The 27823-nt window shown below is 50.6% G+C and overlaps 1 protein-coding gene across 6 annotated transcripts in view; it reads left to right on the forward strand.

Annotated features, from left to right (window-relative positions):
- Man1c1 (mannosidase alpha class 1C member 1) overlaps positions 1-27823 on the forward strand; it is a 134781-nt gene that overhangs the window by 49185 nt on the left and 57773 nt on the right. For all 6 annotated transcript variants that reach the window (XR_013110391.1, XR_013110392.1, XR_013110390.1 and 3 more), the window contains exon 2: positions 10605-10701. Coding sequence is in view for 1 of the 6 variants with exons in the window: in XM_034502321.2 (XP_034358212.1) it covers positions 10605-10701 (97 nt within the window). In the remaining 5 variants the exon portion in view is untranslated. The remainder of the gene's footprint in view (positions 1-10604; positions 10702-27823) is intronic.

The raw sequence follows: 27823 nt of genomic DNA on the forward strand, positions 1-27823 counted from the left end.
TCTCTCTCTCTCTCTCTCTCTCTCTCTGACACATACACATATACAATTTAAAAATAAATAATTTTTTAAAAAAGGAAACACAAGCCAGCAGGGACGGCTCCTGGGTGTCTAGCCAGCAGCTGGCTCCTTAAGCTGCCCAAGAGTGGGGAGAAGCCACTGTCACCCACAGCTTCAATCTGTGCGTGCACTCATTGGACCCCGGTGCCACTGGAGAGCAAACCCTTTTCCCCTAGCCCTGTAGACGGGGCTGGTGTCAATGTTGGCTACTGCCAGTAAGGCATCCAGTCAGGACACCAGCTGTGGCCTTGAATGACCAGAAAACCCTTTTTCCTTCCTCGCTTGGGAGAGAGTAGCTATGTTTGAGCCACTGCTGGGCCTGGCCTGCTGTGCTACTGAGTCTACTGTGTGTGTGTGTGTGTGTGTGTGTGTGTGTGTGTACATGTGTCCATGAGCACCTGCCCCCATGCATATGTGTAGAAGCCAGGGGACAACCTTGGCTGCCATTCTTGGGCACCAGCCATCTTTTTTCTTCTTAGTTGTTGGAAGTCACCAGCCAGGACAGACTGCTTGGCCAGTGACTCCAAGGCTCCATCTCTGTCTGCCTCTCCAGCTCTGTACTGTCACCATGCCCGGATATCTTTATGAGTTCTGGGGGGCTGAACCTAGGTACTTACGCTTCCGGGATGCACTTCACAGACAGAACCATCTCCCTAGTCTGAGCGACTCTTACAGAAGTGGCATCACCTGGCTGAACGCTCACCTCTTCTTCCCTGCTGGTCCCACACAACTTCCTGGCCACCTCTGGGACTGTGTACCCTTGCTTACAGGCTCCTCTTCTCTGGTGTGGGTTGTTCTGAGCCACTCAGCAGCGTGGGCATCTGTGCCTGGAGAGACAATGGAACCTCTTTTCTGCAGGAGAAAGTCTTAAGAACTTCTAGCACAGTGATATTTCATGTCTGCCTCCACCAGTGTCATCCATGTGGTGGCCTTGAGTTGTGACTGTGGGCTCGAGGATGGAACTTGTGTCACTGGACAAAGAACTAGAGATATCTTGGGGTCCAGACTCTTGCTCTTCCATCTCATGGACCTTCTTGCTTAGTGCAGAATACTGTCTTTAAAGAGACAGACCCTGGAGGCAGAGGCAGGTAGATATCTGCAAATTCAAGGCCAGCCTAGTCTACAGAGTGAGTTCCAGGATTTGCCAGAGCTACACAAGAGAAATCCTGTCTCAGAAAACAAACAAACGACAACAGCAAAAGCAGCCTGGGCAAGGCACGGGAAGCCAGTCAGTTGCACTCCTGCTCAGAGATGCTGAGATAGGCCAGTTCCTCCCCATGTTGCTTGTGGTCATGGTTTTTCTTTGTTGTTGTTTTTTGTTTTTTTGTTTTTTTGTTTGTTTTGTTTTTTATCACAGCAATAGAAACCCTAACTAACACATGACCCAAGACATAGTCTATTCTCATAGTCACATATCATGACAACTGTGGGAGACTCGGAGAAGAGACCTGCCCCAGCCAGACAGGAAGGTTAAGGCGAGACAAATGGCTGGGGTGGAGGCAGCCTGGGACACAGCAAGTACTCACGTAAGACTTAAGAAGGGACAGTTACCATTTGTGTGTGTGTGTGTGTGTTTGCACTCACACACACATTCATGCACATGCTAGATAGAACATGGCTTCCAAGGGTCTCTGAAAGCCTTTCTCATCCACTCAGAGAACACCTGTCAGCAGACCCCAGAGCCTTCCCTTCACCTGAGCCCATAAGGGAGAGCCATGTGCTACCATAGAGTCAGGCTTCAAGATATCTCTAGTTCTTTGTCCAGCGACACAAGTTCCATCCCTGAGCCCACAGCCATGACTCAAGGCCACCACATGGGTGACACTGGTGGAGGCAGGCACAAGGCCGGGCATGGTAACAGTGCAGAGCTGGAGAGGCAGACAGAGATGGAGCCCTGGAGTCACTGGCCAAGCAGTCTGTCCTGACTGGTAACTTCCAGCACAGTTAAGACAAAGGAGAAAAAAAAACCTCTGAGATGCAAAATAGTATGCAGATATCTAAAGTATGTTTTCAAATCCTTAGTACCAGGCCAAGAATGCTCATTATATACACTTAAGTGGAAGAGCAAGATATCAAAATATATGGCACGAAGTCAGCAAATGTACATATGTGTTAAAGGACCTGAAGGACAGAAAAATATTGATGGTGGCTACATCTCAGGGTGAGTGTCGGATGATTTTTATTTGTATGAACCTATATATTCTGACTTTCCCACAGTGGTAGCTGGAAATGTTTGCGATACAGAAAATAAAGGTTATTAAGGTAAAAGACAGGGGAAATAGCGTGTTGCTCTGGATGAAAGAGTAACACAAAACTATGGGGCAGATGCAGCAAAGCAGGGTTTGCTGAGGCAGAGGATGGTGTCTGGGTGTTATCCGGCAGGAGGAATACCAGGAAGATAGCCCAGGCCTAGATCCCAGCCAGCCAGAACCCCAGAGCCTGTCCTGGTGAGTTTTTATATCAACTTGACAGAGGGTCATTTGAGAAGAGAGAGCATCAGTCAAACATGTCCCCACCCTATTGGCCCGTAGGCCAGCCTATGGTCGTTTCCTTAGTGATTGATGTGGGAGGGCCCAGCCCATTGTAGATGGTCCTGCCCCTGGGCTGGTGGTCCTGGGAAAGCAGGACCTGAGGCAGGCGAGGTGGATTTCACGCTGTAAAATTTCATATCTTGCTTTTTCTCGTGATGACACTTGATGAGCACTCCTTGCCTGGCGCAAAGGATTTGAAGACATACTTTAAAATATCTGTGTACAATTTGCTTCTCAGTCTTTCTTTATTCTTTAAGGCCCTCGCATAATTATTTTTGAAAGCACTGGTGTCATGTCTGTGGCCTTGCCTAAGTCAGGGAGCTAGGTAGGCACCGAACAGAGACAGTGACTGTCCGTAGGTTATGTTTTATTTGGGAGCAGGGAAGGGAAGATGATACATGGAGGTAGGACTGTGGTCTCATCCTGTACCCCAGGGCCTTCTGTGACCCTGCTGGTGTGCCTACGTTTGGGTTGGTCTGTTATATCTCTACCCTCGAATTGCAGGGATACCCCTGCCTCCACCTCCTGAGTGCTGGGATCACAGGTTCAAGCTGCCAAATCTGGCTCAAGCAAGTTTTACACAATGTCAAGCAAGCAAGGTATTTGCTTTCGTGTGTGTGTGTGTGTGTGTGTGTGTGTGTGTGTGTGTGTGTATGTGTGCATGTGTTTTGTATGTATGTATGTGTGCACATCCCTGTTCATGCATGATTAATGTCAAATCCTACTTAGGCTCTCTGCCTAAATTTTTAAAAATCTACTTTATTTTTAAATGTTTGCTGTGTGCATCTTCGTGATGGTGTACGTGATCCCACCCACTGATGTCAGAGATGTCAGATCCCCCAGAGCCACAGTTATAGGCACTTGTGAGCTGCCAGACTTGGGTGCTCAAACCTGAACTGGGTTCTCTGTCAGCAGCAAGTCCTCTGAACTACCATCTCTCCATTCCTCCCCCCTCATTTGTGGAAACAGTCGCTCACTAAACTTGGAGCCTGCTGTTCTGGCTAGCCTGGTTGGTCAGTGAGCCCCTGTGGGCTCTGCCGAGCACTGCGGTTAGAAGCATGAGCCACTCACTGGGCTCCAGAGTGATGAACTCAGGCCCCTGTGCTTCTTCAGCAAGCACTTTACCCAACAGAGAGAGCCCCAGCCTCCCCAGCTGTCATCTTTGAGCACTTCACACACGCTAATAACTCCTCGTCTGTTCCCTACGATGAGGCTCTGGATGAAGGAAAGCGTCTGAAATGTTGTGTGTACAAAGATGCGCAGCGCAGCACTGCTTTACAAACGAGAACTCGCAGAAATGTCTACAGTTGGGCAGGCAGATGAAGCAGGAGCGGATGGACCTGCTCCAGGCTGTTACATAGCCATCAAGAGTGATGTTTAGGAAGTGTCTGTCATGACGCTGAGTGTGTCTGTGTCATATTCACTGGGAACAATGAAACACCAGAATAAGAATGTGATCGGATTGCATGTTGGGTAATTGTTTTCCTTCTGTGTTCTTTTTGTACTTTAAGTCTGTATACTTCTCCCATATTAAATTATAGACAGGTGTGTGGATAGGTGTCAACCTTATTTTTCTTTGAAATTATCTATAAAAAAATGCCATAGTCTTCTCTGTGTTGCTATAAGAAAATGCCTGGGGTGGGTACTTTAAAAAGGAAAAAAGGATCAATTTGGCTCGCAGTCATGGAGTCCAAGAGTGTTATGCTTTACTCCACAGTGCTGAACCACAACATGTGGAGGAACAGAAAGGGGAAGGATGCATGTGGGGTGGGCAGAAGAGAAAAAGAGGAGAAAAAGAGGGGCAGGCAAGAATCTGAGCCCACTCCAAAATAATCCCCCTTCTTAGCAGCCAGTTCTGTCCAGTGTGGGGCAACCTCCTCCAACAAGACCTTCACTGATGCTTTCCCTGGGTCATGCCCCTGTGATGTCACGTCACCTCCACCTCCCCCCCGCATCTCAGGGGTACCATACCTCACAACTCTGTTATACTGAGGACCAAACACATGAACCTGTTGGGGACAGACCAACAGCATGCCAAAGGAGGCATTGAGGGTACAGAACTGAGCTCAGAGGAACCTAGAAGAGGAAGGAACAGAGAGGGGGTGGAGCTGACACAGCAAAACTTCTGGAAAGTGTGTGAAGCTGTTAAAAGACCCTCTAGTTAAAAAGTAAAACCCACCAAGAATGGACAGTCCATTTGAATAAACACGGAGTCTCATCCCCAGAGAGCGGCCAGGTGGACAGTTCCCACTTTGTCTGCTGGGTTCTGTCTTCTCCAGGACAGGCTGTGTTTGGCTGAGAGCCTGCTGGGATGGGGAGGCTCTGGGGTGGGAAGACCCGAGGGTAAGTGTCAGGAAGTAGACAGACATTTGAGTGAAGATGGTGTCAACCTTCGACAAGATTCCCTAATGCATGTGTGCTTTCTTTCTTTCTTTTTTATGTCTGTATAAACGTATGTGACTATGCTCTGAACCATTTGAGAGTATGTCGCAGACATAATGCCCCTAAATGTGTTTTCAGCAAGATCAAACACCTCCCACAGCACCACGAAAAACCCATTAGAACCAGAATGTTAGCACCATGGCGCTTTCCGATCCTGAGGCTGCATTCAAATCTGTCAGAGGTCTCAATAACATCCTTTCCTTCAGTAGCCGTAGTCACTGCCAGGTGAGGTTTGCTTCAGGAGTAGCAGGTTCTGGCTAGTTTGTCTCCTCTTGGGTGGGTCTCAGTCTTCTTTCTCTTCCTGTTGGGCATCTGTACTTTTGGGTTGGCCTGATGTGTCTTTAGGATTTGTTCAGGGAGGCATTTGGGGTTGCAGATGGCACATGGCAGCTACTTCTGGCCACTTAGGTTTTTTTAAAAATATGTGAATCTGTACCAGCTTTATTGAGACATAATTCCTATGCTGTAAAGACCACCTTTTAAGAAGCACGTTGTTGGGCTGGGGAGGGCGCAGTGGGTAAAGCGCTTAGGTTGCAAGCATGAGGATGCGGGCGCAGGTTGCTAGCGGCATCATGTATCTGTAGTCAGCAGTTGCTAGTGGCTAGTGGCCACATGCATCTGTGATTAGCACTTGAGAGGAGGGAGGCAGAAGGACACCTGGGATTTGTTGACTAGCAAGCCTAGTCAAACTGGTGAGCCCGGTAAGAGACCCAGACACAAATATTACGGGAAGACTCCCAGTGTCGACCCCTGACCTCCACATGTGCGCATGCGCACACTTCATCTCCAGCGGCAGACTCCTCCCATCTACGCATGCGCACACTTCATCTCCCATCCTGCTCCCCAACCTCCAGCAGGCCTGCACTTCACTTTGCCACCAGGGTTCTCTTCTGGGTGTCACTCTTAATTAGAGTCATACACTAAGTGGCATTTTTGTGTCTGGCTCCTGTTCCTGAAGGTAGGGTTGCGGGCTTCATCCATGTTGTTGTGTTCCAACGTCCTTTTATGGTCACTTAATATTCTTTCAGATAGATACACCGCAGCCTGTGGCTCACTCACCAGTCAACGGGCCTTTGGTTTATTTCCACTTTGTGGCTGTTTGAAATAGTGTTGCCATGAGCGCTTGTGCCCACGTTCCTATGTGGAGGTCTGTGTTCCAGTTTCACTCTGTTGCTATGAAAGTCTCAGCAACCTGGGGAGGAAAGAGTTTCTTTGGCTCACGCTTCCAGGTTACAGCCCATCAGTGATGGAATTCAGGGCAGTTACTGAAACAGAAGCCACGGAGGAGTGCTGCTCACTGGCTCACTCCTTGATGTCATGCCCAGATCCCTTTATCAATACAGCCTGCCTGCTTAGGGATGGTTCCGCCCACAGGGGGCTGGGCTCTCCCACATCCAAGAAGATCATTCTCATGACCCCATCTGATCTGCGCAGTCCGTCAGTTGAGACTCTGTCAGTAGACTTTAGCTGTGTCAAATTGACATCTGACACTAACTAGGACATTATGTTTTAATTCTAGTTGTGTGCCAGGGGCCTTCCAGCTGACCCCTGGACTCAACGGTTCTGTAGATCTTGCTGTCAGGCTCAGTGCATGGTCTTGATCACAGCTATGGTTTATTAAAGCAGTGGACACGCAACCAGGTTAACCAAGGAGCCAATGGGCGGGGGCAGCAGTCTGGAGCATACCAGGTGCAGCTTTCAAGCTTGCTCTTCCAGGGAGGCCGCACAGGATGCACCTGCAGCATGAGATTGTAACTCTGTAAGGGACTCTTACCATGTGTGCACCTTAGAGATTGGTTACGTTAGCACCCTCTGCCTAACATCCTGAAATCCCAGGCCACAGGCAGAAAAGCAGATGCTCCATGTAAGTGTGTTTGTATTGTCTTGCTTCAGTGGGTCTCCTTATCAGTTAGCCAGGCGTGGAAGACTCTAGAAATTCATCTACCCAGAGGCTGGCTGAAGCCCAGTCTGGGAAGCAGGCCTTTCTGAGTGAGGATGGACCTCCTGAGCCTCCTAGGCTGCATTTCTTTCCCACAGCCTTTTTATCTGTGATCATCTTACCTAGAAAGACTGGGTCAAAGGCTAACCTCCCTTGTCTTGGTTTTTATTGGTAGCACAACCAAGAATCACCTAGGATCAGAATGTCTCAGTGGTGGGCTTGCTTATGTCAGTTTGGTCTGTGGTCTGTGGAGAATCGTTTTGACTGTTGGTGGATGTGGGAGGGACCCAGTCCACTGTGGGCAGCACCATTCCTAGGCTTCCAAAGTGAGCAAGCGAACCAGGTGCAGTGTGTCTCCTGGGCTCTGCTCCAGGTTTCTGCCTTGGCTTCCCTCGGTGATAGACTGTGATGTGGAACTGTAATTTCTCCAGGTTGCTTTGGTTACAGTGTTTATCACGACAGAAAAAGAAACCAGACCACTCCACATGGGAACCTTTTCCTGCCGATCTCCATCAGCACCCGCCATTGATGAGGCCTTCCCGGCATCCCTGCCAATGCTTGTTACTGTCATCTTTCTGTATATAGCCATCCTTATGGGACCAACGAGGCTTTAAGTGAGTGATTTGTAAAAAGGAATGATCAGAGGCAGCCAAAACGAGTTCTTCAAGAACAGCCTTGCCAGCCTGAACCCGGTTTCCTTCACTGTCTCTGCGTACAAACATGGAGAGATGGGTTTTGCTGGTAACCTCTTGTCTGGTGGTCAGCAAGTGATGCTGGATCTGAGAGGAAGCCCTCTGGTGATTCCTTGCCCTTAGCCCAGCCATTTACACTTATGTCCCAAATCTGGGTTGCACACAAATGCCAGCCTGTCTAGTCCAGTTTGCCCATCGTCCAAAGCAGGCGGACATTGAACACGGGAGATTAGGAGGTTAGGCTGGGGGAACCTATTGACAGAGCGTGGTTGTTCAGGTAGAGGCACAGGAGAGTTGGGTCCCCGAGGGAGTGGGGGGAGAGAGAGAGTGAGTGAGTGGCGTGGAAGATGCTTCTTGACTCTGGGTACTGGGGGGGGGGGGGGGAAGAGATTGGATGGGTTCAGAAGGATTGATGACATTCTGCAGTTAATAGGCTGTCCAGTAAGGTGGTGAGCCCCACATCATTGGGCTATTTAAGTAGAACTCACTTAATGTTCTACTTAGGAACGTGGGTGAGACAGGAAGTAGCCTGAGTGACCTACAAGGTCTTTAGGACCTTAGGGTTACATCATGCCTTTGGACAAGCTCTCCTTGTGTGCACCTGCCTGACCAAGTGTTTGAGACCCAGCGGACTCCTCTGGAGACTGTCTCTCTGAGCAACCCTTGCTCAGTGGTCGGTTCCCACCTGTATCAAGGAGTCCACATAGGGTCTCCTGGCCATGGGTTAAGCTGCAGGGCTAGTTTTCCTGTTTGTTCTTTCATTCACTGCTTCAGCAGATATTTAACAAGCCTCTTCCATGTGCCAGTGCCAGAGGGTGGTAGGTGTGCCATGTGAATGGGGGAAGGAGGCTGATTTGATGGCAGTGAGGAAACCCTTGATCCCAGGCACCAGGGCACCTTTCTGCTTGTTCATTTTTGAGGCAGGGTCTCGTGCAGCCCAGGCTGGCCTCTAGCACATTATATAAGCAGATGATATTGAACTGGAACATGGGCTGCCTCAGGTGGGGCTGGAACTGCCGACTCCCAGTACACGAATCCTTCAGCTGGGTCCTGAAGGAAGATAAGCAGCTGGTAGGGGGGAGAGGGTGGGGCTGCTGGGAGAACATTGCCTCCACGTGCAGCTCCAACCGTAGCCCACGCCCAGGCCTAGCAGGCACTTGCTAGGTGTGTGCACGCTCAGTCTGGTGCCCAAGCAACTCAGGGGTGGTGCGTGCGCCTTTGAGCGTTTGCATACAGAGGCAATTGTGTGCCTTTCCAGTCCAGCCCCAGGTGACACAGGGATCCTTTGTGCCTCTGGCCACCTCTGTCCTCCTCCACGGATGCAGCTGGCCGGTCACAGCCCAGAGGGGATGGCTCTGAATGTACACCTGTGATCCTCATGACTCCTCGTGAACACTCGTTTCTAAGTAGGGGTTGGTTCAGGGCGGGGTGTGTTATCCTACACAGCTCTGCTGTGCTCTGTGTTCTGAGATCTTGTTGCTGCTGCCTATCCAGCCGCCAACTGCACTGGTGGCGGGGGCGGGGGTGGGGGGTGCATAGGAGAGAGGGAGAGAGGGAGGGAGGGAGGGACTCCATTCTTCCTCCACGCGAATACCCAGCAATTATTCTCCGTTATTGCCAATTGGAGATAAGTAGAAAATAACAGAGGAGTGGGGGCGGGCCTCCAGGCCTGTGCCGAGCCTCTGCCTTGCACTGCCAGGACGCTGGCATGAACCATGGGAGCAGGGAGCTGCACAGTGGCTATGTGTGATGGGGGCCTGCTGCTCTGAGCGACAGACATGGTCCAGTCTGGCTAGCTGTGCTATCCTTCTTGGAGCCTCAGTGTCATCATTTGGGCCAAAGTCCAGGCCGCACTCCCATGGGGTCATAACAACAACGATTGCCAGAAGAGATGGCCTTTAAGCCTGGGTACCAGGGAAAAGGCTGACCACTGGGAACGGAGGGGTCGGGGGTTGCCTCAGAGGCAGGCACTGCCACAGGAAACACAGGACAGAGTAAACCAAGGCATGAGTGTTTGGAAACACTGAGAAATGGAAACCTGCAAATACAGGTTGAAGGTTGTAGTGGCTCAGTTGGCAGCATGCTCCCCTGACATGCACAACAACCTGCTCCCAGCCCAGACCCACATGAGAGGTGCAGACGGGAGGACCACAGGTTTAAGATTATCTTTGGCAGTGGAGTGAGCTAGGGGCCAGCCTGGGCTACACGAGACCCTGTCTCAAAAAAACAAGAAAGCCTCACTCCACCCCACTGTCACCCCAGAGCTTTGCCCTGAGGCCCTCTTCCTGTACCTTGCCTTGCCAAAGTGAAAGGGATGGAGTAAGGGAGACTGTGGGTATTCGGGAGGGACAGATTGTCACCATGTCTCTCAGCCTTCAGGCTGAGGGCAGCTAGGGAGCAAGCACCCGAGGAACAAACTGAGTAACAGGCCTCAGGCACTCTGATAGTGTGTACCATGTCCTGGGCTGGGATAACAAATGATAGTGACCAGCTAGGGTCCAGAGAGCCCAGGGGGCCTAGGTCAGGTCAGCACAATCCATAGAGACTCACATGTCTTTAGGGGACAGACCTGACACTTCTAAGCCGGAGAGTGTGCATCCCATTCCCAACTCTTTCACTGACCACCTGGAAAGTTGACCTGGCCGGTTCCTCATCTCTGAGCCAGCTCCTTATGTATTGGCTTTCCACACAGCTCCGATGGGTGGGCTCCTACCACTGAGCCACACTCCCTCTTCCTTCTGGTTTTTCTCTCGGCTTTGAAGGAAGCTAGAATTCAGTCAGAGCTTTAGGCTCCTTCTGGGAGACCTGTGTGTGGAGTGACGGCTGTCTACACAGCTCCGTCTGGGACTAAAATCAGGCCGAAACCTTGGTAGAGGGTATGGTGGGTGCTACTGGCCACCAGCATCGTCTCACCGGGGCCTGGTCCCCTGCTCTTTCCCGCAGATGATGCGGTTTTCGTGGCAGAATTACCGCCGTTATGCGATGGGCAAGAATGAGCTCCGGCCACTCACAAAGGACGGCTTCGAGGGCAGCATGTTTGGTGAGTTGACACAGACCGCAGGGTGGCAAGCGCAGCTTCTCTTTGGTCTGTCACTTTCTGGGCTCTCCCAAGCTTCTCTGAACTCAGAAGACGCAAGTGCTTCTGTCAGTTCTTATTTACATCCTCACTTCTGAGCAGTGGAGCTTGGGAAGGTGAGGATGGTGAGGGACAGGGAGCATGGAAGACTTTGAAGGTGGCATCGTCTCCAGAGACAGCGAACATGTGTCTAAAGAGGCCCAGTTCAGGCTGCCTTTAGATAAAATCTTGGGGTGTCCTTCATGTTGCCTGGTGACAGCAGATCAGCCACATGGCCTAATGTTTCTCCTGAAGCCTTTCTGTCTGTGCCCCTTCCCTACTGCATTCTTTGAACCCAGAGCCCCTCTCTGCATCTCCTGAAGGCTGCAAGCTCTGCCTCCTATTTTGGATGTCACTCCTCTGCCCGGCATGGTGCTAGCTCCCACTCTACAGGCTCTCTAGAGAGAAGATGCTGGGGGCAGCCTGAGCATCTCCTTCCGTTAGGGAAGGATGCTGTGCTGGACAAGATAATGGCAGCACCATACACCCCCCCCCCAAAAAAAAAAAACCACACACACACTCCTTACTCCCAAGGAATACAGGCTGCTGGAGTTGGATCTGGAGAAGCAAGCCTGATACAGAAACCCTGGGGAAGCCTGAAGGGTGGCTGGATGCCTGGGGCTGGGGCCTGTGTGTGGACCCCAGTATCAGGGTTGGCATTACAAGAAAATGTGACCCAGATCTACATTCTCCTCCAGTAGTCAGCTCCGGAGGAGCTCTGCCTGTCCAGATGAGTCACCCCTGTGACAGCGGCAAGGGACATGGGTTTGAGCAGCTTCACTCATTTATGAATGGAGGAGGAAAGGGATCCAATCAAAAAGTAGAAAGTGGGCAAAATAAGCGAACAGAATGCAGCTGCTGTCTCATCAATGCAGCCACTGCTGATGTCACTGCTGATGCCACTGCTGATGTCATCGCTGCTGTCACTTCTGACGTCTCTGTTCATGGCCTTCCAGTTTTTCCTCTGTGCATTTGCCTTTGTGTATACAGTTTGGACTCTATGGGAGGGACTTTTGTATTGGCAGTGGTGGTTGCACGCCTTTGATCCCAGCACTCGGGAAGCAAAGGCAGGGGGTCTCTGAGTTTGAGGCCAGCCTGGTCTACAGACTGAGTTCCAGGATAACCAGGGCTATATGGATAAACCCTGTCTTGAAAAAAAAAAAAAAAAAAACAAAGCAAACAAAACAAACCAAAAGAATGTGTATTGGTTATTTTTCTCATCTATGGCTGAATATTTGACAAAAGTCAACGTAAGGAAGAGTTTCTTTTGGCTCACAGTTTTAGGGCACACAGTCTATCTTGGTGGGAAAGGGCTGGGGCGGAGTGTGAGGAGGGTGTTGTTATTGTTTCCATGGTGAGGAAGCAGAGAGAGGTGCTCAGTTTTTTTCCTGCAGTGTGTTTCCTGAGCAACAGGCAGAGAGGTGTGTCTCTTTGTGATTTTTAAATCCAGTCAAGTTGACAGTGAAGATCAACTGTCACAGGGTATTTGTATTAAAATTTTAAAAAATCTTTGAGCCAGGCGTGGGGCATATGCTTTCAACCTAGCACTTGAGAGGCAGAGGCAGGCAGATCTCAGCATTTAAGACCAGCCTTGGCTACATAGTGACATCTAGGACAGCCAGGGCTACACAGACGCTACCTAAAAAGACCAACAACAATAACGATAATAATTATGCTGGAGATGCTTCCCCCTGCGTCGCCCAGGTTGATGTTGAACTCCTGGGCTCAGACAATCCTCCTGCCTCAGCTTCCTGAGTGGCCGGGAGTGCAGTCTGCTCAGCTCACATGACTTTACTGTTTTGGCTGACTGTATGGAGCCGGCTCACCAAGGGACCAAGGTTGTTTCTGCTTTATTCCCATTTAGAATTGTAAGAGTTTCACTCCAAGCATGACCTTTGGCCTGGGTGTGACCTCCTGAGGATAACTCCTGGGTTGGTTGGGGGAAAGAGATGGTCTTGGGCCTCAGCATGAAGTATGAGGATCTGTCAGGAGGCTGGCTGCCTCCTCTCTCCAGCTCACAGACCTGCCGTGGGGTGTCCTGCCCAGCCTCAGAGACAGGGAGCTGGGTGGCTCTTCCCAAAGCTGTTGAAGTGTGGGCTGGCAGGGTAAGTGGGAACGTAATAAGAAAGCATCCCCCTTTCTTCTCTGTGAAGGGACTGCTGTTGTCAGTTGGGTGTCTGGGTTTGAGATTGTTGTCTAGATTTACAGGGGCACGAGCCGGGCTTCATTTGGTACAGTCCCCAGGGTATAGGATTTAAGTCACGGCTCTTCAGGACTTCACTCTGAAAGGGAGATCACTAGGGTTCTGGACAATGGAAAGAACAAATCCCTTGAGTTTGAAGACCCGAGTGCAGTCCTCCCTCTGTCCTTAGCTGTGTGGCTGTGCCCAAGGCACTTAACCTCTCTGGGCTCCAGATGCTGCTTTTGTCCTGGAGCTTCTGTGACGACAGCCATGGGAGTGTGTGAGTACTCAAATGACCAAGCATTAGGAACGAGCAGTGACTTGCATTGACGTCAACAGGAGCAGCCTTGTCCCAGGAAACCTGCAAGGGTCCTGAGGTCCTCAGGTATTCTGACGGCTAGGGTGCTAGGAACCCATCGCCTGGTCCCCATGGTGTACCCGTGACGGGGGGAAGGGAGGGGAGGGACCTGCAGTCAGGAAGACTGCTTCAATCCACTTGTGCCTTTAATCTCCACAGTGTTGGGTGCTGGGCCTGGGGTCCACTGCCTGGGACTCAAGGGGTCAGTGACAAGGTAGAGTCTCCACCAGACTCCCCTGGTGCCCCTGTCCTGGCAGTCTCTGGGAACTGTCTAGGGTCTTCAGAAAGGGACAGGTAGAGCTGAGCATAAACCATGCCATAACTAGTTCTTATTGGTGTAACATTGTATAGTCAGACAGACCTGGGTTCAGTCAGACAGGCTCATGGCTTCCATGCTGAGTGACCTTGGGCTGGTCATTTCTCCCTGTTAGTTATTTCTGGGAGCTGGAGCCACTGGTGACCCTGAGCACAGCCTGGTCCTGCCTGTCTTAGAGCCCCTGTCAGTGGTGACAGTTCTCAGAGTCCATGAGAACACATGGAAAAGACAAGAGTGAGGGAGAGGGTCCCAATGGCAGGAGTGGGTGCACGGACCTGAGTCCAGCCCTGTGCCATGCTCCTGCTTCCTCCCGAGACACTGCAGGGGCTGTTGGGTGGCCTCTAATGCCATCAGTGACCTCAGGTAGCCTGAGGTCAGTAGACACAGGGTGCCCCAGGGTGGGCAGGAATAGGCAGATCCATCCTGCCCAGCCCTGCTTGTGCAGCGCTCAGACGGGACAGGCTCCCACAGTCTGGGTGCCTGCATGTGAGGAAGGTCCTGAGTTCACAGTGGTGTCTCCCTTTGCCAAGATCTACAGGAGCTCTGATGACAGCGGCCACTGCCTGAGTGTGGTCTCTCTGTGTGGCCCTTCCCCGTGCCAACCACCCTGTGCTGCCCCATCCTTCCTCAGATCAAAGGTTTTCTCTCTCTGAGGGCAGATCGTCTTGCTGAGGCGTCTCTCCAGCTTGGTTTTGTGAGGCATTCCACTGTCTCAGTAGCTTGTTCTCATCCACATCCGGCTCAGCAGGCTCCATCGGAAGACACTCCCAAGGCCCCACTGGCCACCAGAGAAGACAGTCCGCTCTTGGCCTGTCACTCAGGCCAGAGTGCATGACTTTCCCTTCCTCTGTAAGTTCGCCAGATGGGACACTTCCTGCCCAGCTGGATGGCAGAGGGGCCTGGACTTCCGGTCCAGATGAGCGTGCATAGCTCTCTGCAGAGCGGACAGGGCCTCAGTTTCCTGGGACTGTGATGATCATAATTATTGTTTATATTTTATACATTTTATTTGTTTATTTTGTGTGTGTGAGCACAGCTACACAACTTCGTGCAGGTGGAGATCAGCGGTCAGTCTTCTTTTATAACATGGGTCCTGGGGATTGAACACTGGTTGTTGGGCTTCTTGATGGGGGCCTTTATCTGATGAGCCATCTTGCTGGTCTTTCCCATGATGATTAATAGGGAGATGTATGTGCACAGGACCAGCCTCCAGCACCAAGGAGGCACGTGGTCAGCTGCTCTTTCTGTTCCTGTCACAGAGGCCAGTCTTCAGCCTGGGACAGTGTGTATGTATGTGTGTGTGTGTGGGGGGGGGGACACAATGGTAGAAGAGCCGGCCACAGATTGGCAGTCACCATGTTGTTAAGCAAGTGACTTGGTGTACAGAGGCCCAGTCTCTTTGCCTGTAGAAAAGGCCAGCCACTAATACCTACAGCTAGAATGTGGGAGACTGAGAAGTAAACTCACTAAGAGGCCCTGTCTCCACAGCCAGAGGGCAGGGATTTAAGAACACTCTTCTGTTCCTAGCTGTGTGATCTTGGGCTAGCTTCCTAACTTCTCTGGACCTGTTTGCCCAGCCGCACAGCGAGGTAATGTTTCCTTCCCAGGATTGTTTTTAAAGGAAGCGGCTAGCACACACAAACGGATGTCCATGCCTGGCACATAGGCTGCACTCTGCAGATGTTCAGCACTGTGAGCATAGTTCAGGAAGGGCCTGAGGTCAGACTGTGCTGCTCCTGTGTTGTAGGGGCATGCCTAGAGTCCCTGGACCCAGAAACCCACGTAAGAGCCATAGGGCTGTCCCCCATCCCTGTCACCCTGATAGGAATAGCATCTGAATAGTGTCCTAGAATCCTATTGTTGGCAACAGAAGGTTCGGGGTGTCCAGGGCAAATGATAAGCAGCACCCCGTCTCTGCATTCCATGTCAGCCAATGGTGACTGCACTTAGGGATTGCTCATCTCTCTGTGCAGTGAGAACTCTGCCCCTTTCTGTCAGGAACACCACAGGACAGAGCCTTGTTACCACTGGAGGGGCCCTTTGATGGTGCGGCTGTCCCTTTGTTGTAGAGTTGAGAAAGCTGAGGCCCAGAGTGGGGAGAAGGGACTTGCTGGAGGTGACAGCTCGGGTTAACTCTAGTGGCCAGCATCCTGGTCCACTGCACTTTGCAACACCCATCCAGAGATTAGCCGGATTGTCACATGTGGCTTGCCGCTATGGCCAGGTCACAAACAGATGTGGATAAGCTTAGAGCTTCAGCACAAAACTGTCTTTCAGGAGGTTTGGGAATTGGGGGGCCCAGAGTCCCACTTGCCCTAAATACATATCCCTCCAGTCACCAGAGCTGCGTTCCAGTGTACTCCTTGTAAGGTGTCACTTACCCACTGTACTGCATTTCACAGGCAAGAGGACAGAGCTACCAATCTCTAGGACTTGCAGTGTAGACTCAGAAGCCCAAACAGTAAGGTACCATGCTGCCCTGTGCCACCCTCCCGAGCACAGTGTAGGGGGACAGAAAGCCGCCTTAGGGTTGGAGGGATGTGTCCCCCTTCTTCCCCCTACCACAGCTAGGGTCTGCATCACCTGTCTCAGCATCATTACTGGACATGAGTGGAGTTTTTTGAGGGCAAAAGACTTGTCTCCCACCTAGAAAATCTGCCCAGCAACCTTAGGAATGTCTGCTTGCAGCCCTGCCATTGGCTGTCTGGGCTGGGCTATAAGGAACAGGGGTTTGATACTCAGGCCAGCCTGGGTTTGAGTCCTGGGTCTGCCACTTACTCATCCTCTGAACCTAGGGTTAGTTTCTTGACCCCTCTGCACCCAGTTTCTCCATCTGCTCAATGGGTACAAGGATCAAATGCAGCTGATGGGTGTTAAACACCTGGTGCAACACCTGCCCGCGTGCACTCATTAAGTGGAAGCTGCAATCAGCATTCTACTCACTAATTAATAATAACGACTTTGATTCTAATCCAGGAAGGAGCAGTGTCTGGCACGCAGCAGGCTCTTGATGGATTGTACAGAGAATGAACAGCCTGCCACCGTCTCTGCCTGGACCATTTCCTCTTTGTTCCCAGTCTGGCTCGGCTGTGCTCAGCTCTCTCATCCCCTTCAGTGGCCTTGACCTCCTGCCGTGGAGTGCACTCGGCAAAGAGACCTGGAAACGTGGCTGTCCTGCTTAGTCAGCAAATCTGGCTCCCGCGTGTTCACCTGAGAGGATGGAGGTGTCGCTAAAAGTGATATTCCCCAGCTCCAAGCCTCAGGGTGATTGTGAGCGCCCCAAATTGGATTCTGTCTCTGCCCATGGATTCCCCTATAGAAGTGCCGGCCCAGTCCCCATCATGGGATGATTTATAGCCGTGAGTGAGTTAAGAGGCAAAATGAGCATGGTGTGATTTTCAGATCACGGGCTGGCCGTGTTCGGCCTTGGCAGAGAGAAAAATCGTCTTTGCCTTGTAAACCAGCAAACAGGATGCTGAGGAGCAAATAAATCCAGACCCTGAGGTGTCATTTTTACAATTGCTGAAGGGTGTGTGGCTTAGTAGTTCTCACCTCATGCTGCGCATAGTCTCCTGCGTGCATGCGCACTCCGGTGCACACACTGTTCTTCCTGGTCTGTTTCAGACTTGAGAGCTCCTCCCCAGCCCGTGGGGCTCCCTTTTGAGAAGCCAGCTTTGCCAGCTGAGGAGTTTGTGAAGCCGGCCTGCCCACATCTCCCTGGATCTCTACCATGTCCCTCCTCTCACACCCACACCCTTACTCCTTTGTGAGGCTGGAGGGTCGGCACACAGAATGGCATCAAACATTAAGAGTTTTTCATCCTGGTCTGGGGAGATGCCCAGTCAGTAAAATGCTTGCTATGTGAGCGTGACGGCCTGAGTTTGAATCCCAGGTCTGATGTTAAAATACTGGGTGTGCTGATGCTTCCTTGTAAGCCCAGCACTGGGGATCCAGAGACAGACGGGCCCAGGGAAGAGGTGTCACTGGGCAGGAGCCTAGTCTACACTTGTTGAGTTTCATGCCAGTGTCCAGAAATACGGTGGACGGTGCCTGGAGACACCTGAGGTTCCCTCCGCTTTCTTACACGCGTGCATAAATGCCTGCATACTAATACAAACAAGAACTTTTTTCTCCATTGCACATATGTTTCCCCTTACTGATGTCTTTTTTTTTTTTTTTTTTTTTAAGGATTACATGTGTTTATTCATGTGTGTGGTTGTATGTGGGTACACACACGCCTTGGCACATACGTGGAGGTCAGAGAGCAAATTTCAGGAATCAGTTCTCTCCATCTGTCATGGGTGTTCCAGGGATGAAATTCAGATCATGAGACTTGGCATCTTTGCTCACTGAGCCATCTTGCCAGCCCCCTCCCTCCCCAGTGCCTAAGTCTTCCCTTTGGTTAAGTAATAGCGTTTCAAGTTGTCTGGTGAAAACAGTTTCTGTTTTATGATCTGGTTTTTTTTTTCTGGATTTTTTCTTCTGGGGGAAGAAAAACATCTATAGTTCTTGGAACATCGGCGTTAGGCCCGCAGCTGGCTGTTCTGGCGAGCTGTACACACATTCCTGACTTGGGCTGGGGTTCGCTTTGAGAAATGACTGTCATCAACTTTGCGAGCAAGCAGCAACACTGTCGTTCCTTGGACAGAGTAGGTCAGGCGTTGGGGCAGCCAGCACCCTTCCAGGAAGTCACATGCTCTGGAAACCCCACAAGCTCCATCCGGAGGCCAGAGGGTGGAAAGGCACAGAGGAAATGAACTAGAAACTCGGGCCACTGGCAGATGTGCCTTTGCCACGAGGAGGGTAATTGGGTGAAAAGTCAGCTGCTTCCCCCAGTGCCCCCCCTTCCGTGTTGAAGAACAGGCTGGACCCACAGTCACTGCAGCCCCAGGAGATCTCCCTGGGACCTTGAATGACAATCCCCTGATTGACCACCTTCTGATGGTCAGAGTGCCCCTCAGGTCACCCTGGGTGATTTCAGCAGAAACACTCCTGTACCGCGTGACTCACTGGGTTTTCAGGCTTTACAGGCAGCTGGCTGGCCACTGCCAGGGCCCTGCTCACTCACTCTGAGGCCGCTTTCTCCTCCAAGCAGTTTCTAATTAAGATGCATCGTGGCCCTTTTCTTTTCCTTTAAAAGCCCTAGCACAAAGCAGAATTTATTTCTTTAGAAAATATAGTAGCAGGTTGTTGTAAAAAGAATTCTCGGGCGGGCGAGAGGCCTGGGTTGGTGTCCCAGTACTGGCGCCGGCTGTCACCAGAGCCCACAATATCCTCTGAGCCTTGTCAGCTTCCACACAAAGGGTTTGTGCGCAGGACTCTGGACTCCTGGCTGTTTATTAGGTGCGTGTTCTCTCTCTCTCTCTCTCTCTCTCTCTCTCTCTCTCTCTCTGTCCCCCCATCTCTGCTATCGCTGATTCTCTTGGCATCTGAAATGTTAGCAACAAGTCTTGCTCCTGTGGGAGCCTAGTGAGTCAGGGTATCTATTCCCAGAGTGAGCTACTGCCATGCGTGAAATGATTCATATTGAAATTGACATTCCCTCCCCGTGGCAGCGTGTTCCACCCACTCTCCAAAGACCTTTCTTTCCTTGGAAACAAGGCTGAGCCACAGCAACCAGCCCCCTCTCTTCTCACCACTCCGATGGCACTCACTCGCCAAATTCTCCATCAAATTCTGTGACTCATTGGAATGTAGATTCAACTGCGGAGATGCCAAGAGGATTCTCTACAGCCACAGCCGGCTGCTCTGGTGCCCGAGGATGGGGAGGATGATATCCAGGGGCAGGAGCTCTCACCTGAGGCTTGACAACTTGGATCCGAACCCCGATTTTGGAACATGGAATTGCTTCTTATATGTAATTGCTGCACATTTCTTTCCTCAGATTGAGGAAAGGAGGCTGTTGGAGGGAGGCATGGTTAAGACCCAGGAAGTAAAGGAAACTCACAAACCATAGTAAGCTCCTGAAACTTAAAAGATTTACAAAGCCCCACCCCTATGGTTGTATCAGCAGTCACAGTTGTTAGGGAGGGGAGACTGTCCAGCTGTGCCACTTGCAAGTCCTGCAGGAAACACCAGAGATGACACTTTGATGAGTTGTCACCTTGCTGGGATGAGGCAGCTGCCTTTAAGTCACTGGTGCCCCTTTAACTAACCCCAATAAACTCATTGGTTTGCTCAGCTGGACTTTAGGGAGCCTTTTCTTTGCTCTGTCATTATGTGTCTTGAGCTACAAAATACTTGCTGGAAGGGGGAACCCTAAAACTCTTAGGTGTTACTTGAACATCTACCCAGTAAAATCATAAGCACACACCACAGTGAGATCTGCACAGATACAGCTGCGGACCAGCCATGCAGACCAAGATGGAGAGGCCTTCCTGGTTCTTTAGGAGGCTCTTCCCGGTCAGTGGGTACCCAGTGGTGGCTGCTGTTTTGACTCCTGACACCAGGGACTCCTTTTGTCTGCTCTAAGCTTTTATGCCCTGTGCCTTCCAGACATGGGTCTTATGCTTGTCATTCTGTTATGAACAGTAGTTGATTCTTCTTTTTAAAAAAAAAAAAAAAAAATTTAAGTGAGTACACTGTTGCTGTCTTCAGACACACCAGAAGAGGGCATCGGATCCCATTACTGATGGTTGTGAGCCACCATGTGGTTGCTGGGAATTGAACTCAGGACCTCTGGAAGAACAGTCAGTGCTTTTAACCACTGAGCCATCTCTCCAGCCCAGTATTGGTTCTTTATCAGGTCCTTCTGCCAATTCTACTGTTGCTGGCCATTTTGGTTTCTGGTATTTGGTAACTATGTGTAAGCTACTGTAAAAGACTTCTTGTCTCCCATGAAGTGATGCGTGGTGTATTTATGGGGGTTTTAACATTACCTCAATTAATTTTAGAACATTTGCATCATCTCCCTTACAAAACCCATACTCAGGAGCACATGGTTCTACTTACCCAGTTTCTCTCCCCACCCCTACTCCCACCCCTGTGTAGACTGGCTAAGTCTAAGCACTTTATCTACGTGTTATGATATGGTCTGACTCTGAACGGACCCCCCACAGGCTCGTGTTTTGATCACTTGCTTCCCAGCTTGTGGTGCTATCTGGAAGGCCATGGAGACTTCGAGAGGTATGTCTCAAATGGTAGGGGTACCACTAGGGGCGGGGCTTTGCAGATTATACCTGCCCTGTGTTGGGGATAGCACCCACCCTATGCCTTCTCTGCCAAGATGGCCTGAGAACCTCTGAAACCATGAGGCAAAGTAAAGCTTCCCCCTGTTAAGATGTTGCTCGTGCATTCTGTCATGGTAAAGCATAAGTAACTAATACACTGTTGGTGTGACCGTGGGCTTTGTACCCGGCTTTCTTCCCTCTGAGGATGTTGTATGTTTCATCCACATAGTGGCATGTGTCTGCACTTTACCCTTCTTTATTGATGAATACGATTCCATTGTATGGATATTCCACATGCTATGAGCTCAGGAGTTGACTGACATTTTAAGTTTCTTTTTTTTTTTTCTTTAATGAATAATGCTTTCATGATCATTATGAATGGACATAGGTTTTTGTTTCTATTGGGTATACATACACGCAGACTGTTGGTTTATATGGTAATCAGAGGTACAAACCTTTGACTGTTTCCCAAAGGGCTAAATCAGTTTGCTTTCCCACCAGGCATCTGTGCGGTTGAAGCGCATTTTGGATAAGTTGTTTTTCTTTTCTTTTTCCTGGTGGGAATAGCAGGTGGTTATGTGAGATGCCCCCATCCCCATTTTGGGGATCATACCGTTCAGTGATTCCGAGCTTTACTGGGAAGATGCTAGTTTTGCAAAGTGGTTAAACTTGTTGGCAGCCCCAAGCTGGGTGAGAGCTCTGGTTACTCTGCTGTCCTTGCCAGCCCTTGCTGTCATCGGTATGCTGGCATTAGCCTCCTGCTTGCCACCTGTCTCCTAGTCTCCTGCACTGCCTGCTCAGCCCTGGTCTACAGTGGTCTTGATCTTCATGCCTCTTCTAGGGGTTGAGTCGGGACAGCCACAAATGCTTCCCCTCCTTCAGCCCCACTCCCTGCTGCCTCCCCTGTGCTATGGAGTAGTCTCTCAGCTCTGCAGCCCACACCAGTGTTGTGTCCAGCTAGGATAGACAAACCTTCTCCAGTCTGGGACTGCACAAGACACAGGGACTGATGGGCAAAGTTTTGACCTGGGAGTCAGGAGTCACTGGTTCCTCAGATTCTGACTCTACATCACTCATTCACGGGACCGGATTAAACTCGCTTTCCAGATGGTGACTCTCCCTTGTGGCCATTACTGGGGTCATAAGAGTCTGTTGCTTCTGTCTGTTGTGTTGTCTCCTGTGTGCCAGATACTGTCCACACTGTGTGGACCTCCTCAACGTGTAGACACAGGTACTTGAGCTTGGAGTTTCAACAGAATACATGCACCCACTTGTGTATCATGTCAAGGACCCCTCAACTTGCTCTTGAAGGGATGGTTCCCTAGGATGGCTGCTTCTTCATTCAAACCAGAAACATAAATGTGACGGGGGGGGGGGGGGTGCATGGCACAGAAATACCCACAGGAGTGTAAATGAATTAAACTAGCAGCTGTATTTCTTTCGCTTATATTATTCCCCAATAACTACATGGGGGAAACCAATATTTACTTAAAACTGCACTTGAATAGCTGAGCAGTTAAATGATCTATCTTTACTTTCTGTGCTAATCTGATTACCTCCCAGCCCCATCCCATGGTACTTGCATATCATTATTGATCTGGGCTTTGAGCTTCAGGTGTGTTTCCATGATCTCTCCCGACCCCTTCCTCAGGGCACCAGATCCTCCATCCTATGCTGATCTGAATCTCCCTCTCTCCCTCTTTCTTTTCTCTAGTTGGTGGACATCTTGCCCACCATTGCCCAGCCATTGGGTGATCAGCATTTATTGATGAGGCAGAGCATCAATGGTAAGAACTGTTTACACAAACTAGAGACAGGAGATTCTTGGCATAAGCATTACAATGCTGTGTCTGGACTGAAACAAGATGGGAGGGCAGAGAAGTCAGCATTGGAATAACACAAGGGTAACCTTTGCGAGGTGCACAAAAACATTAAGCCTACAGAGGAGAGAGTGAGCAAGAGAGTGGCCCCTTTAAGCCTAAAGGATGCTTATTGTGGCTGGGGGTGGGGTGGGGGGGCACATCTGTTGGAAGAGAGCTTTGAGCATAGACACCGTGTTCCCAGATGTAGCTTAAAACACCTGCCCCTACTCCTGCTCAGGAACCAAGGACACCTGGCTTCTGGGTCCCCAGCTGCTCAGAACTGCAGGTTCCACCCATACCATACAGGTAGGTGCCTTGCATGTGGTCACTTTGGTGTACTTCTGCTTGGCTGCTGAGAGCCCCTGCAGCTGGGTGAACCTTAGTGGGTTCTGGGATGGGGATTTCAGGGATGGACTGTGGGCCACAGGAAGCAACACTCAGCCATATCCCCTACCCCGCTGGCCAGGGTCCTCTGGAGCAGGAAGATCACTGTCAACACTCCACAGAAGGCGGCCTCACAAGCATTACCACAATCAATAGGCACAATGACATTTTCTGAATGAGCCCCAAGGAGACAAAGAGCCCCGGAAGTGTGCTGTCAGCACAGTTTGGTGCTAATATTCAAGTTTTTTTTTTTTTTTTTTTCCTTCTCATCAAGTCTGAAAGACAACTTGCAATTCTCTGCCCATGGCTTTTGTTTAGTGTTTTAATGACTGGATAACACATTAGTGCGTTTTCTCTCCCCCCTCCCCCCTTAACCATGAATTCTGGGAATAGTCCATTCGAAGTTTCTGCTGTTGTCCTACCCACTCCCGTTGACCCTGAGGAGGGAAGGATGGAGGAAGGGAACCATGTGGCTCAGGCCTTCTGTCTGTGTCACTTCCTGGGTATGGCTCTGCCTAGGGCCCTGCTCCTGAAATAGCCATCACCCAGAACTGCATCTGGACATTGTCTTGCAACAAATAGCAGCCGGGGGTGGAGACATGGAGACCCTGTGCCATTGCTCAAGTTGGAGTCTAGTTTGGCATCTGTGTGAACTGAGTCCTCACTGTGCACCCAGCAGGGAGCCAGGCGAGGAGCAGGGAGGAAGGCTGAAAACCAGCCAGGCCCAGCGGGCTCACAGCTCACCGGACAGGTAGATAAGCGATGCCGGATTCTGCCAAAGTCAGAGTGTGTGCAAAGAGCCGCATCTACCAGAGACCCTTGGGGTGTCCGGGGCGGGGCCCGAATCCCATTCCTGAAGCCTTGAAGCTGTTATCACTTTTCCACCAAGATCTGCACCTTGCACTGTGGGGGACCACAGAGGTGGTGGCATTTAGAAGGGGTTGTGTGAGTGCAGCTGCTGCATTCTCAGGTGCCAGGTTGCTGGGAAGGTACACCCTGACAGGTGACAGTGAAATCCGTTACAGGTGAGGGACAGCACAGGCCACAACCAGGAGGACACGGTTTGACAGGGGTCGGGAAATGTGGGAGCCTCAGCCGTAGATCGCTCCTCACGGTTCTGCCCTGGCTGACTGCTTCATTAAGCATAACATGGGGCCCGTGGGCTCACAGAATGTTTTAATTTTAATTTCTTTTCGGATCAGAAGAAAAAAAAAAGCACATGTAATAATGTACCCAGATGAGATCAGACATATCTTTACAGTTGTAAATGATCCTTTTCTCTTGTGACAGAAGGAGGGAAGCTGGGTATGGTAGTGTAGGCTTACAGTCCCCACATTTGAGGTGGAGGCAGGAGGATCAGGAGTTCAAAAGTCTAGCCTGAGCTAAGAGTAAGCACTTGTCTCAAACAAACAAAAAGAAAGAAAAACCCAAGAAAGGGGCCCCAAAGACCATCTTGCAAGGCCCCAGGAAGTCATAACAGCCCTGCCACATAAATCTGCCTTTCCCTGCTGGTGGATCTGAAACCTGGGCTTGCTCAGACCTCACAAGAAAAGCCTGTCTCCCTGTTGCCCCCAAAGCTGACCTGTAAATTCAGCAACAGCTTGTTTCATATCAGGATGTGACTGTGGGTCCTCACCTGTAGACACTGCCTCTTCAGTGTCAGCTGTCATATCTTAAAGGGGGACAGACTCCTTTCAGGAGGTGACCTGCCCCTGCTGCATACGTGGTCAGACCCAGGCTGCCTCCAGGCTGAGACCTCTTTCTCTTCTGGGTGGGTGGGGGTAGGTGAGGTAGGGGTGTAGGACCATGCATGTATGAGGGTCTTGGGCAGCACACATCAGGGCCAGAGGCACCCAGAGGAGGCAGGACTGCATTCTGATGACTTAGAAGGGGGCTGCTCCATGAACACTGCTTGCCTTGGTACCTGGTGTCCCTCTTCCCTGCATTAGGATCTAAAAATAAAGCCAGAATAACCTTCCTCACACGGAGGCTGGGAAAGAAAATCTTGAACACCCCAGACAAAGCTATCACTTGACATTCCCTGACACCCTAAGAGGCTGCGGCTCCTGCCTAATGAAGAAGACTTCTGTGGGAAATACCGAAGCCTGCTTTCTTGCCTGAAGCAAACCCTGAAGTGGCTTCATTTGAAGGGCTTGAATTCCCAAACATCAAACTCCCTCAGACCAAGAAGCAAGTACAAAAAAGTTTCTGCAGTCTGAGAAAATGTATTCTCTGGGCTTTGCCAGGTTCTGGGGGCTGGCTGTACATGTCTCTCCTTCCGGGAACAGGGAGTGGGAGCAAGTGTGGGCATGTCTCCAGGGTCCACCCTCCCCTCCCAAAACATGTTGAAGTGGATAGCTCAACCACTGACTGAGGAAGGAGAGAACCCTTAGGATTGGTCAGTTAAGCCAACTAGATAGGAGTACCAGGAACCCTGATGTACCGTATGCTGCCTGTTAACCTTAGGGATTCGAGTGAACATTCCTGTGACTCAGTTTCCTTTCCTGAAAACATAAGAATTGCGGTGGTTATGAGGACGGGCTTAGTTAATGCATTATAAGGACATTTTCTGACATTGCTGCCTTCATTATTAATCTTGGGGTTTTGGGTTTTTGAGAGCCTTCTGTAGCTCAACCTGGCTCTGAACTCTTTCAGGCTCTGGATAGTCTTGAACTCCTGATCCTCCTGTCTCCATTTCCTCAGTGCTGAGATTACGTGCAGGAGCCACTGTGCCCAGACCCCATCAGCATCATCACCGTCATCTTTATCAGGAATATTTTCTGATCTGTCTCCCAAGGAGCCCCTCCCCTGTACCATCTCCCCTGTGACTCCTTTGACCCACCTTCCCTTGAACACGGGTTCACCAGCTCTGAAATTAACTGTATGGTGAAGCTATTCCACTTTTTAAAAAAATATTTTTTATTATTATTTTTAAAGTACATTATCACTGTGTTTATGTGCATGAGTGCAGTGCCTGCAGAGGCCAGAAGAGGGCGTCATATCCTCTTGACCTAAAATTACAAGCAGTTGTGAGCTGCCTAATGTGGGTGTCAGGGATTGAACCAGAGTCTTTCTGAAGTGCAATGCATGCTCTTAACCACTGAGCCATCTCTCCAACCCAAATTGTGCCAGTTGACCAGGGATCCCCCTGGTATTCACACCTCCCATTGGGATTTTTAGTAGTGTTTCATCCACAGCAGACCCAGTTGGGAGGGTCTGGAGCTGGCCTGGGAATCTGGGTTGAGCACAATAGCTCTGTGTCTCTATGATGGTTCTGATAACCAGACCCAGGTGAGCACTGCCACAGAGCCAGGTCAGGGCCCTGAAGTGACTAGCCCCCTACTCTCATCCCGTAGGTGCCAAGTCTGCCTTGTGCCTGGACTCCTGCTGTACTGGGGACAGTAGGGGTGTCCTGGAAAACAGCCGTATGTGCAGTGGCTTGGGCTCAGCTGCTGTTAGCTGACTGCAGAATCTGCGTATGGCAGGAGAACAGTTGTAAGAACCAGTCTTCCAGCTGGCCACATGCTAAGTACTTGAGATTGCCCACCCCAATGAAGAACAGCTCCCACCAACCTCCAGACTGTTTCTAAAGCATTGCCAAGGAGGGGGTGGGGCTATGGGTGGATATCAGCCTCCTGTGGGACTTTGGTACTTCTAATAAGAACAACCTCGAACGAAGGCTAGCAAGATGGGTGAAGGTGTTAGTGGCCAAGCCTGACAGCCTGTGTTGGATTCTGGGACAGACGTATCATGGGACACACATACTGATGGAAGGAGAGGCCGGATTCCACAGAGAAGGAAGCCAAGATTCTGTCCTTTATATGTGCTCCATAAATATTCACATACCACACACACACAATGATAATATAGTGGTAGTTCTAGCTTCTCTAGAAGCTGAGGCAGGATGACCTAGTATGAAAGGGGGTGGCACATGTTAAAGAAGCTTTATTGCAACAGACAGCCCGCCCCCATGGCAGGGCTGCATCCTGCCTCCCTAGCCCAGGCTGGCTGCAGCCACAGACACTGCCACTGTGCAGGCCTGCCTCATCCTGCCCATCTGTTCTCTGATCAGTGGCCAGAAAAGCAGGTCTGTGGCCTTGGGGTTCCCAGCAAGTACTTTATCTCTTCCAAGGATGAGTGGCTCTCCATCCATCCCCTTATCTCCTTCTGGCCTCCATCCTCCGGTTGCCTGTATGAAGTTCACTGGATTAATGCGTCTCTCTAAAGATCAGCACTGCGGCAGACACTAGTTTCTGAAGGCAGGTGCAACCTCCCACTGGCCCCCGAGCCCCACCCCACCATTAGATGCCTGAACAAATGAACTTGCTTCAGAGATGCACAGCCCCCTCCACCACCACCACCACCACCACCACCACCACCACCCCCAGCGTGGGGAAAAGAGGGAAACAGGCCCCAAGAGATACCAGGCAGGCTGTGGTAGCAGGGCCTTGGCCTGCTTAACACAGGCTTCCGACAGAACCCTGAAGGGCGGTTGTTATGGCTTACACATCTAACCACTTCAGTTTGGCACGGGTCTCGAGGTGCTGGGTAAGCATCTTGTCAGCGTCAACACAGCTGACAGAGTTACGACACCAGGAATACTTAGAGTTTGCAGTTTTCCCCGGCCTCCAGCTGATCCTGTGAAAATGTCACTTCTGTTTCCAGAGAGCTGATTTGTGTCCCAAATTTTCTCATCTCTGTGGGAAGGGCCTTGTTGCCAGGTGGAGCAGAATCTTCTCATCACCTGAGGCTCTGGTGTTAAGGGATCTGGAGACC

This window comes from Arvicanthis niloticus, chromosome 5 (assembly GCF_011762505.2).
Source record: "Arvicanthis niloticus isolate mArvNil1 chromosome 5, mArvNil1.pat.X, whole genome shotgun sequence".
NCBI classification, from domain to species: Eukaryota; Metazoa; Chordata; class Mammalia; order Rodentia; family Muridae; genus Arvicanthis; species Arvicanthis niloticus.